Here is a 13,109-nt window from a genome sequence, read left to right on the forward strand (position 1 = left end):
AAGGTTAGAGCAGAGGTCTGGCTGGGACTATCACATGCATTGCAGTAGAATTTAGAGCTATGGTGGCCTCTAGGAGATAGGGTGCTTAAGCTCACACCTCATTGGCTGAAATTTAGTTTTTTAAATGAGGTGGTTGTGTTACTAAACATTCTAGGTTTCAGGCCTGTGGCCATTTCACATCTACTGTGTGTTGTATATTTTTTCACTGTATACTTCTATTTTGATGCGCTGGGGATTCCCAGCATGACAGGGAAGGATTGAAGCATGTGAATATATAAACGATTCAATATTTGAATACAGGTGTTTCCTATTTTAAGGGCCAAAAAGGCCTAACAGATCAAGACCACAAATTATCACATGAGTAATTGCTAGTTAGGATAGATTTGTACGAGGCATTCTGCATAACCTTCCCCCAATAGCACTTCAGTCATTCTCATACAACCTGAACCAGACATCTTTGGTCCGATTCTGTTCTAAAGAGGTTGCTTGTCACAGGTAGTATAGGTGTGTGCTGCAGGTAAATCTCCACTGATGTTAAATTGACTCTTTGGTGTGAATGTCAGAGCTCCAGAGACATACGTCTGAACCAGTTGGCAAAAAACAAACAATCTAATGTGGATTCTATGCTGTGCTGCATTATGGGTTCCAGGGAGGGACCACCATTCACCTCAAAACAAATCTATTCTGAGGAAAACGCGCACATCCAATCCCAATACTTGATGGCAAGAGTTCTAAGCATGTGATCTCCAGCAGCACGTACTACAAACAGATCAGTTCTCCATGCAAAGCCCATAAATGTAATCAATCCTTTGTGTAATGAAGTACATTGCATTTAAAGGGCACTTACTGGTACGCCCACAAAAGGCAGTGACACCCCCATGAAGTATAGAATCATATGGGCCAACACAAAAAAAATGAGCAACAACTGCCAGGAGGGACCTTTTTAGCGTTATGTCATTTAAACCTAGAAAAAAGGAGGGACCCTTTTAGAGCAGAAATAAATGATCACACAAAATTGCATCCCCCTACCTTGTATTCTGTCTTTCTTCAGATCAATTCGTTCAAGTAAGGGAATGAGGTAGGCACCACTCTTGCCCGTTCCGTTCTTTGCTCGAGCCAAAATGTCTCTCCCAGACAACGCAATTGGAATACTTTCCTCCTGTAAATCAACGTGAGGAAGAGGAGTCAGTGTGGTGCCCAACCCATGATAATCCAATGTGCCTGGAAATATCTTTCAGCAAATTTCCATGCAACGAAGCACAAACCGTTTAAGAAATTGGATGCTTCCACTCCTTCAAAAGTATGCATTTCACGTGTTCAAACGCTAGTCAGAATGCCATGTACTCTGTACTACTGATCACTTATTAGTTCATGGACTGATCAATCAAAAGCAGTGGACACTTAACATGAAGCTTGAGCTCAGTTTTATGTAGTCCACATGGTTGAAAATAGAGTAAAAAAAGGCTGCCCTACTCCTCGTTTGCCATCAGAGCTACATTTACTGAATTCATAATTATCTCAATGTAGGAGGATGCCAGAAGTGGACAGACATAACCAGCATTTATGGAATATTAAGATACTGTGGAGAGCCCTTTGAAAGTAAACATTCTACCACTTGTGCACAAGTTGCAGATCAAACCCTGCACTTCAATAAGTAGTATCAATCAATGATAAAGCACCAGACAAGGATCCTTCTGGAATGGAAAATTGCTTAATATACAAACCCAGCCATATTAGGACTAAAATGAACTTCTCTAGTTTCGCCACAATACTCCTCTGCCTCCATCTTACACAAAACTTGAAGTGCAATACCGTTTAACTTCACAATTTAGGAGCTTTGCAATGCAGTAAAATTAGTGGGAACTACTAGGACCAAGCAAATGCCATGCAGTATGCCTAATTTCAAAGCTTAAGTTAATACAGAAAATTTATTTAAGCTAGAAATGCTATGCCTTCCTTCATTTACAAAAAGCATAACTCCGGAAAGTAATGAGCTGTCATACGTAATGTTAGTCACTTCAGACCCACCTGAATTGGAGAAGGCTTCTCCCAGCCCATTTCAAAAATTCCCATTAGCAACTCCCGCTTCAAACAGTAATCTTCAAATTCATTGCCTTTGGTGGAGGTGACGTCCTGTGCAGGTAGGAGAAAAGAATGCATGGTTACAGGCGGCTTAGCTTCAGTAGATGCAAAGACTGTCCTTTTCGAACAGTATTAACCATAGCATTTAGGAACCTCTACCCATGGCAGTATTAGTACATATACCTGTGGTCGTAGATTGCAAATACAGTACTGGTTCCACTACTAGCAGTAAGGTGTTCTACAACTCATCCCCATTTAGCAACTCTAGAAGCAGTAAGCAGCCCATCATCTATTTGCCCCTGGGGAAATCAGTCCGGTTTTGTTCAACTCGGCAGCAGTTAGTACCTTCTTTTTCTACATCAATATCAAATATCAATCTAACATTACGACCAAGGCAATACACAATGCTTCAGCCAGTGTTAAGCCCAAGAATGTCCCTGGGCTTGTCAAAAAGACCCCTCCCAGATACAAGGTTAATTACTTTTATTTCCCATCAAGTATGTCTAACTCTTTACTCCGTCCAAGAGTATTTTTGACTCTTCATAGATGTACATATCTAGTCATTCTAGCTCCCATGCCTCAATGCACAATGTCACCCTGATTATAAAAGTGATCGACAACACAGTAATGAATTATTAGCATGAAATCAGTAGAAAAGCAGGACCCTTCAGTGTTTACGTAAGAAACAAAATATGAAAATACAGCACAACAGCAAACATCAGTAGAGCAGGAAGGAGCAGGAGAAGACATCACGATGTATTCAGATTCAGCTTATGTGCCTACCACTGTACATTAAAGCATTATGAGCTGGAGCAGGAGAGGTTTCCTTGAGTCAGACGGAAGCGCTGTTATGCATAGGAATCTCCTAGAGGGCTTAATAGAGGCACTTGTGTTACCACAGGCAGTGGCAGCTATGAAATGTGAAGCACATACAAACGGACAGGATTGATTGTCTTGGGGTAACGCACTAGCACATTGGGAAGCTAAAGATGCAGCTAGGGCACCCCCCTGTCTGTACCATTGGGTTCACATGTCCCTGCCTTGGTAGCTCACTGCCTCGCCAACTGAATCAGTCGGACTACCACAGACAATGTCACGCTACATTATGCGGAGACAGTGCGTTTGCATCTTAGAGAATTGCGCTCCACTGAATGAGAGAGTTCTAGGCAGCTAGCGGATGCTACCAGTCCGGGGATAACCCAATATAGACAAATGCCTACAGGTAAACCAGTGATGCCTCAGGCTTTACTTACGATAGTTCTTTATCAGTTGCATTTACCCGCTCATATTTCAATAGATCATTTGTCTATGCTAATACAAGACTAGTTCATCCACTAATTGCATAAGAGGCTTACCATGTACCTTCATAAGAGTACAGTTAGCCAACAATTCTCCCCCAACCCACACTGAAAGTGATAAATTCAACATTCCACAGCCACAAGGTCTTTTTAAAGGTCTCATGTTGACTTTGTAGAAATGATAGATAGGTGCAACAATAATCGATATCTTAGTTGTAGTTTATCCTTTTTCCATGCTCCCAAAGTGATGCTAGGTCAGCTGCTACCTTTGATTCTTGAAGCGATTTCAAGCTGGAGAACTTCAGAAGCAAAAAGATGGGAGAACAGCACACTTTGGTAATGCCATCTCCACACATCTAAAAACAATGTTAGGCATAAAACACACTACCCTCTGTTTGCCAGCAACTAAAGAATAAGATTAATTAGCTATGTGCCACGTTGCATAAGTGGCAGTATTGCCTACCACTGGTACTCTTCTCCCTTAGGAATACGCCTAGATCTGATCAACTGACATCAGATAGTGAAAGGGAGTGCTATGAATGTACAAATACTTGCCACTGGAAGTAATCTACAGGGGAAAAACTGCAGAACCTTAATACACGTTCTCTATCAATTAATCAAGGTTGCAAAGTTCCTTTCAAAACAGGTAAACAAAGGGGAGAAGCATGCCACGGCTGAGGTAGACCTCTCAGTTGTGCACATAGGCAATGAAGTCCATTTGCAAATATGTCAGAAATGGAAACAGCCCAGATTCGACTAAACTTTTACAGTGACTATGGTGACCCCCACTCAAGACAGATGGCAGTAAACCTTGGATCCACCTGACCGATCATAGTCAGAATCCAGCATCACACCAAGCCTCTTTGTCAATGTAAGGGGGGGGTGGGGAGACAATAGTCCTAGACCCCCCCCCCCGCTGCCGCCTTTGGACTATTTTGGGATAATGAATGGAAGTTCTGCATTTGTTTTCCTTTTTCGGATCTTAACCCCTTCCCCGCTCATGACGGAACCGCTCCGTCATGAGCCACGGTTGCAGTGTGCTCATGACGGAACGGTTCCGTCATGCCACGACCGTTGGCGGCCGCTCCGCCCACGCGGCGCTGTTTCCCCGCCTGTGCGGGGGGACAACGCAACTGGGCGGAGTCATGACGGAACCGTTCCGTCATGAGCACAGCTCAACTGTGGCTCATGACGGAGCGGCTCCGTCATGAGCACAGCGCCACCGCGCTGCCCCCCCGCACCCCCCAGCGCCGTGGCGGAATTCCCGCCGCGGCGAAGGGGTTAATACAATCTTTTCGTTTACTGCTCTTCCATAGCAACATATCTCCTAGCTCTAATCTCACACCTACGGAGACAACTCTATTCATGCTGTGTCCCACAGTGTTCATGCCAGATTATCAGATGTTTTATTAGGATGCTTCAAAGGTTCATATAGCACCACTGAATCAGGTTGGGTGTTCTCCCATTCCTCATGCTACAGGATCAGATAGGCTATATTCAGATAAAGACGTACCCCCAAGCACAGCTCTAAGTCTATTGCATCTCTGCTTGTGTAGGATTAAGGCACAAATGCAACTAACATGTCAAAGTAGCACATTTGTTTTCTAGTCAATTCCACAAAATATGACTTAAGCAGAAGTTTTATATATCCTTACAGATAGGCAGGACATAGAGGCTGAGACAGCACGCATTAAGAAAACCGGTAGTCCTACTACTGCAAAATGAATACAAGTGGTCTTAGATTTAAGGTTTTTAAAAGTAACATACCCGTCCAGAGTGTAATAGCTATTAAGTGAATGCTTTACTCCCAGATCATGTTTGTAGACCAGGATTTGGAGTTACTGGACCAGTGTTTGCCCATTATCAATGGCATTCCGATATTGAAATTTCCAGTAGTCATGTCTTTGTGGAGTGCAGGGATGTGGAATTCCTATAGCCCGACGCCCAGGACATTGTTTGGGGTCAAGGGCAACAAGTTGATGTGTATTTTGTCCTTGGGACAAGTAGGCCCAACCCCCTGCAGCACAAACCCTTTGGCTACCAGTTTGCAGTACCACATTACGGATCAGGGAAGTGCACTGTCTGCAGTTAAGTTAATATTTTTGTCAATATGTTAATGCTGTTCAAACTTGTATTTATGGTTCATTAATTGAAAGATTTAATTATTAGGGTGATCGTTCTAAGTAAATTTGATAACTCTGGCTGCATTACTGACAGTGGTTCCAGTATAAAAGTGTGTACACGTTTTCAAAGTTTAGCAACATGAGACTATGTATAATGTTCTCAGAATGCTTTCCGATTTGATGCAAATATTTGCAGAAGCTTGAAAGCAAGATTGATTATTCTTTGCTTTCAAAATAAAATGTTCATAAAAAGATGAAAGCAAGGAATTTTTTTTTGCTAAACTACTGTAAAATTTCAGGTACTATTTCTTTGTAGCATCATTTAGTAACATGTCTTAATGCATGCTAGTGTTTCCCAAAAATATTCATAATGGAAAATGTGTAACCAGTTTCAAGAAGATTATGGGAAACAAAAAAACAAGCACTGGCAAAGCCAGTAGGTCTGAAATTGATGGCCAGCTTTTTAGTTTTGTCAGAGTGACTTATTTTGGCATGGTTTTTGTAAAACCTTATTAGTGTGGGAGCTGCCAGGCCCTCACCATTATAACAAACATTGGCAAAATCAAAAATTGTTTTTGGTCTCAAAGCACACACTGCCACAGTAGTTACTGGCACTGAACAAAACTACTTTGTGCAGATATGCTCCATGTGAAAGAGCAGAATGCTGTCACTCAGTGAAGCCAGCCGATACAGAGAGTCAGAATTTTAATAAACATAAAAGGTCAATGTCGACGCCATACCAAATCAAACGTCTCAAAAGTGCACCCATGGTATATGTCCTTACATTAAGTGCAGCTATACAGCTTTCTGGATTACCAGGAATTTACAGAATTAGGACAAGAAATAGTACTCTAAGAAAATATTTGTGAACTGCATTTTAGCATGAGCAAATCTGCATGTGTAGATTTGCACATGCGAAAATCTGAGTGCTTGCAAGTTCACTTTCCCTCCAACCACTTTTTTCCCCAACTCTGGAAGAAGGTTTATGTCTGCCATTGTCACTTGTCAGTATGGGAAAAGATTAGAGAAGAGTTGCTGAAAACCCTTAAAAAAATGCAAGTTAGTAGGTTTGCATGGACTCAAAAGGGCATTCTAACCTTGGAACTATTGCTTACCACTACCTTTAGCTCCAGTATGTAGATTTGCGGCAACATATAGGGATTGCAGGTTTTCAAATACCAATATGGTATGAGCCCTGGCATTATCAGAGAGGCCATATCAGCGCTCTTTAATGAGATTGCTGCCAAAACTTTGCCACGCTACATGGCACCAAAGGGGCAAGTGGATTTAGTTACAGGACAAGTAGATTTATGAAGCAACGTGCCCCATGGACAAGCAGATAATTTATTAAATTCCACACCCCTGGAGTGGTACTGATGTTAGTAGGGTGCAGTTAGAAAGTGTGCATATATGGCACAACAGCATTGCATTACACACTTGGATAGATAGTACAGTGAATTCTCAAACAGCCATGAGACCAACATCCGTTTTTGTGTTTGAGGAAATGGCGCTGTTAATGTAGGAGACAATGTCACCTGAAGCGCCACAATGGTCAACGCTGACAATTAGGGGGGCACCTCCAGCCTCATGGCCCCTTACTGGAAGTGTTGAGAAGTACAATACACCCAGTTACCACTCAGTCAGTCAAAATTCCTTTATTCGATAAATTAATATCATAAAAGACACATACAATCCTAACAAACACAATTAAAAAACTTTGAATAAAACACACAATTCATGCCATGAATCCCGATCATAATATGACCTATTTCATATTCAAATATAAATAATGTAAAAACTACAGTTATAAAATTTGTACGTAAAATGTTAAAAATGATCTAATTTAAAACCTGCAATGGGAAAACAATTTTTTTCCTAATGCGCATAGCAGCGACCAAGAAGCTTGCGACGTGAAACATAATTCGTGGAGTACTTAGTTGCAATAAATATACAAGTGCTGGCCTAACCTGTCTGAAACCCAGCTCCCTCAATATCGGCAGCAAAAACTTCCTCCTGCAATCCTTGTAAAGACTACAGAACATTAAAAAATGTAGAGTGTCCTGTCTCGAACTATTATCACATTTGCAGGGTTCTGCACGATCCACAGTGCACCAGGATTTAAAAAAGCCCAGAGAGAAGTGCAACAAGTTAAACCTAAATCTGATTAGGAGGAACCGATGGTATGAGGCGTTCACAACAATCAGATATGGTTCAGGACCAGGGGAACTGATCAGGGCATAATTGGCTCTAACTGTTGGCTTTGTCATTTCTAGCTCCTCACGTTCTAAGGAAAATAAGGTCTCGAGGGCAGTTTGTCATTGCAAGATCCTTCTTCGTGATAGTTTCTGGCGATCGGAAGAGGGCCTCGCGACCTATCTTTTGGAACCCAGATTTTATGTATGCTAACCATGATATTTTATTTACATTATCCAGTTTTAAACAGTTATTAAATATTACATGGTTTAAAGTAATTTCTTTGTTCAGCCAAATCTTGAGCCAATAAAGGAGAGGAGCCATTCTAATCAGGTCTGTCACAAAACCAATCCCCACTTCCGTGTGTGTAGAGAAAGTCGGAGTGGACTGTGGGACAGAAAGGGTGTCTCGTAAGAACTTATTTTCAATAAGCTGTATTTTATTATGGTTGGTGTAGCCCCATATCTGGCAACCATACGTTGCGACAGCTAAACATTTTGCCTCGTAAACTTTTAGTAGGGCTACAACTGGTCTGGCCCCTAGTCTTTTAACGAAGCCTCTAACTCCCGAAACTGTCCTAGCAAATGCCACACTCCGGCTATTGATTTGAGGGTTCCAAGTGCCCTTTTCATCAAAAACAACCCCTAAATAGGGGAATGTTGAGACCCTGTTTACCACATCCCCACAACAAAAGAAAGTTTTTAACCCTGGATTTCTGCCTTCCCTTCCCCGCAATCAGGACCTGAGATTTTTTCGCATTTATTTTAAGATCCAGTTTTTGCATAAAATCTCCGAAGGCATCCAGCAACTTTTGCAACCCTACTCCAGTGCGAGCCAGAAGCACTGCGTCATCCGCATATAGGAGAACCGGGACAACCTGGTCTCCTATACGCGGGATGTCTAAAGATACCTCTCCCAATTGGGAATCTAGAGCGTTTATATATAGGGTAAACAGCAAGGGTGCCAGGATACATCCCTGTCTGACACCTCTGTCTGACCTAAAGAGCCTCGTGCATCGCCCATTTGAGTTGACTCTGATTTTGGCTGATAAATCAGAGTGAAGATCGGCCAAAAAATATACAAGGGAAGGTTGGAGGCCCATGGTCAATAGGATATTCCAAAGTTTGGATCTATTGACAAGATCGAACGCAGAGGAAAGATCCATAAAACCCATGTATAAAAACCCCTCCTTGGCCACAGTGTATTTATTTATTAAAAGGTGCAAGTTTAAGCACTGGTTAATGGTGCTCTGTTTGGGTCTAAAACCGTATTGTGCATCCGACAGGATCCCACTCCCCTTCAACCATTCACTTAATCTGTTCAAGACCACTCTACCCAGTATTTTGACAGATGAATCTATCAAGGAGATTGGTCTGTAACAGGAGGGGTCCTGTCGGTCTCCTTTTTTAAAAATTGGAATAATGATTGAGGTTGCCCAGGTAGCGGGAAAACTATTATTATTTAGCCCAGTCCTGTTGAATACATTGGTTAAAATGTTTGCCCAGATATGTGGATCAGCTCTAAACAGATCCGCAGGGACCCCATCAGGTCCCGGGGCCTTGTTTTGCGACATTTCTTCTATGGTCCTTTCTACTTCAGGAACCTGAAAATCCAGGGAAAAAGAATTGCTTTGTGGCAAGCTTGATGAGGCATGTTTACCATCTACAGGCAGGCTGTATATTTTTTCGAAATGGGTTAGCCATGCCTCGTCAGGAATATTACCACTCAACTGGGGAGGCCTCTGCACCTTGCACGCCCCGGTTTTGGTCATTCCTGAAGTTTACATATCAAGTTTATATGAGCACCCCTTGAGGCGTCCAACAACTTTGTTGCATCACCGAAAGAAGAGAACCGCTGAGTATTATGGCACTACTACCTTAACTATATTCCTCAAGATTATAGGCTGTTTAACGATGCACAGCTGTTCTTTAGAAGCATTTTGTTCAGGCTAAGGCAACAGCTCTATGGCTGCAGATTACTCGTCGGGAGCTTCTTAAGTGCAACACTACAAAAGATAGATTTAACGCCTTAAAGAAGAACTGAATGCTAGGAAAGTGACAATGCAGCACAGTTATGTACTTGACCTTATGACCGCAATGCAAGGAGGGGCATTTGCCAGATAGGAACTGCTTGTACTTATGTCCCAACAAACTACACAGACAATAGAACGTTGTCAGAGGCCACACAAACTGTATAATCTACAGAAGAAAATGGTAGCAGAGGAAGGTGTCTGATAGTTGGTTTACCAGATGGTTCTTTTCTACCATCCTAGAAGGAAAGAAAAATGAAAACATGGCAGAATAGCAAACATCAGTAGAGTCTCGCATATCTATCTATACGTGTGTAAAGAGCAGTGCAGGTCAAAAACTCGCACTAATGAGAAAGATGAAGAGTTCACTTGACACAGCGCATGACTTCTAAGGTCCTTGTTAAAGAAAAACTCATGTTTAGCAAGCTTGAAGGAATGTAAGGGCTTTCGCATATAGGCACACTGGTGCCTTTTCTGCGTTTTAAATGGATTGAAACGGGATTAGACAATAGGAGACAGTTAGACAAAACCGCATCGGATAAGGTCTTAAGAGCACAATGATAAAGCACACATGCAAATATGCATTCACCACAAACATGCATTCAAAAGTAGAATACTTAGTGTGTGAAGTATCGTTAGAACTGCAATAAAGTATGTGTTGAGAATGAGGTTGAAGTTTAGAGTCACAGTGGAGTTCATGTTTTGTAACCAATGTGTAACTAATACTTCATTTTTTTTTTTATTTTGTAACCAGCATTGCCTGACTGGGTATTAAAATAGCTGCCTGTTGTGAGAAAGTGCCATCTTTCTTGCATGGTATGCCCCCACTTTTTGCTGAATGTACTTTGACTCAGTGTGCCCTGGACTCCTGCCAATCAGGTGCCCAGGGCCTATGTTCCTTCCCTAAAAACCTCAAACCGGCAAACCCTGGCCACATGTCAGCCCCTGGTAAACAGTACCCCAGGTACCCAGGGCCTTGTGACCAGGGACAGCCTTTAAGGGCTGCAGCACTCATTGTGCCACCCTTAGAGGCCCTGTACCCTAACACACACTGCCCTTGCAGACTGAGTGTCTGGGTACAAGACAAAGCAAAGTCCACATGGCACACATCCCGGTGTGCCATGCCCACCACCTACACTGCCCTGGCATACATCAGCCACCCCTCTAGCTGGGTGCCCTATGCTAGTGGTGTGGGCACAGGAGCACCAGTCCTGTGTCCCTACAGTACCCAGGTCCATTCCTGGGCACTGTAAGTGCAGTGCTGCCATTTAAGAGTACATGGTGCCGAGAGCTCGTCAAACACGAACTCCACAGCACCATAATGGCAACACTGAAGACAGAAGTTTGGTATCAAACTTCTCAGCACATTAAACCCGCACTGATGCCAGTGTGGGATTTAATGTACCAAGCACCCCAGAGGGCATCTTCGAGATGCCCCCTGAAACCTAACCTACAATCCGTCTGGTATGAGAGGCTGCCTAGGCTGCCACACAGCAGACATGTTTGCACCCCTGGGTAGGAGAGCCCCTGCTCTCCTGGGCCTGCAACAATGCACATCCTGGGTGAGGTGCTAGGTCTCCTCCCCCAGGATGGACAGAGGGAAGCTTCAAAAGCATGCCGCCTCTGAACTTCCCCAGGCCACTTGCAGCCCCCACTCTGGCGGGAGGCCAGGCCGGAAACCCCAAATAAGGACAGGGGATGTGCCAGCCTGCCAACCCCACCCCTCAGGTGGGGGGAGGTGAAGCACATCTCCGGGTGCTTGCCATCTTGAAGATGAGAGGCCCTGCCCAGTCAGGACTAGGCTACTGCCTCCCTCCCGCAGGTGTGGCAGAATAGGGGGTGTACCCACCCCAGAACAGGGACCCATTGGTCCCTGCCCTTTACCTACCTGTAACGCCCCTAAATCTAATATTGACCCAGAACCTTCCTTCCCCATATTCCAAACTACAAAGAGCTGGGGCCAAAGCAGTTGGTGTCTTCCTCTTAGCAGCTGCAGAACAGGTCTTTCTTCTAGCTCTTCCCCAGATTCTAAAATCCGCAGAAGGAAGGTTCAGGGTGCCCCTAAATACTAGATTTAGGGGCGTTAGAGAGGTGAAGGGCAGGGACCAATGGGTCCCTGTCCTGGGGTGGGTACACCCCCTATCCTGCCTCTCCTGTGGGAGGGGAGCAGTAGCCTAGTCCTGATTGGGCAGGGCTTCCTATCATCAAGATGGCAAGAGCCCAGAGATGTGCTTCACCTCGCCTCCCCCACCTGAGGGGTGGGGTTGGCAGGCTGGCACATCCCCTGTCCTTATTTGGGGTTTCCGGCCAAGCTTCCTGCCAGACTGGGGGGTTGCAGTGGCCTGGGGAAGCTCACAGAGGCCTTTGAAGCTTCCCCCAGCCCATCCTGGGGGAGGAGATTTAGCACCTCACCCAGGATGTGCATAGTTGCAGACCCAGGAGAACAAGGGCTCTCCTACCCAGGGGTCCAGCAACATGCCTGCTGTGTGGCAGCCTAGGCAGCCTCAGAACAGACATGGATTGTTGGTTAGGTTTTAGGGGGCATCTTTAAGATACCCTCTGGAGTGCTTGGTACATTAAATCCCACACTGGCATCAGTGTGGGTTTAATGTGCTGAGAAGTTGGATACCAAACTTCAATCTTGCCATTATGGTGCTGTGGAGTTCGTGTTTGACAAGCTCCCAGCACCATATACTGTTAAATGGCAGCACTGCACTTAGTGCCCAGAAATGGACCTGGTACTGTAGGGGCACAGGGCTCATGCTCCTGGGCCCACACCATTGGCATAGGGCACCCAGCTATAGGGGTGGCTGATGTATGCCATGGCAGTGTAGGTAGTGGGCATGGCACACAGGGATGTGTGCCATGTCGACTGTTTTGTCTTGTACCCAGACAGAGTGTGAGTGTGTAAGGGTACAGGGCCTCCAAGGGTGGAACAAGGAGTGCTGCAGCCCTTAGAGGCCTTCCCTGGTCACAAGACCCTGGGTACCTAGGGCCTACCATTTACCAGGGGCTGACAGTGGCAAGGGTTTGCCAATTTGGGTTTCGTGTTTTAGGGAAGGAACATAGGCCCTGGGTACCTGATTGGCAGGAGTCCAGGCCACACTCAGTCAAAGTACATTCAGCAAAAAGTGGGGCATACCATGCAAGAAAGATGGCACTTTCTCACACCCAGCCCTACCGGCCTGTCGACCCTCAAACCTGCTCCTGCTACAACCCGGCACCTCTTGTGGTCAGCAACCTCAAACCCCGGAGGACCTGGCTACCTTTTGGCTCTTAGCACCTGGGACTCCCATGAGCAGAGGCTCTGCTCAAAATCAGCTCCAATCGCTGCCATCAGCCCGGAACTGCGAACCCTGCACACTGCACCGGCCAAGCCTGGCC

The 13,109-nt window shown here is 44.6% G+C and overlaps 1 protein-coding gene across 2 annotated transcripts in view; it reads right to left on the reverse strand.

Moving 5' to 3' along the window:
• The window catches only part of DDX6 (DEAD-box helicase 6), a 247,583-nt gene that overhangs the window by 216,938 nt on the left and 17,536 nt on the right, over positions 1–13,109 (reverse strand). For both annotated transcript variants that reach the window (XM_085645872.1, XM_085645873.1), the window contains 2 exons: positions 2,029–2,133; positions 1,030–1,159 (listed from right to left, as the gene is read on the reverse strand). In XM_085645872.1, coding sequence (XP_085501998.1) covers positions 1,030–1,159; positions 2,029–2,133 — 235 coding nt within the window. The remainder of the gene's footprint in view (positions 1–1,029; positions 1,160–2,028; positions 2,134–13,109) is intronic.

The sequence above is a fragment of the Triturus cristatus genome, chromosome 3_1 (genome assembly GCF_964204655.1).
Source record: "Triturus cristatus chromosome 3_1, aTriCri1.1, whole genome shotgun sequence".
NCBI classification, from domain to species: domain Eukaryota; kingdom Metazoa; phylum Chordata; class Amphibia; order Caudata; family Salamandridae; genus Triturus; species Triturus cristatus.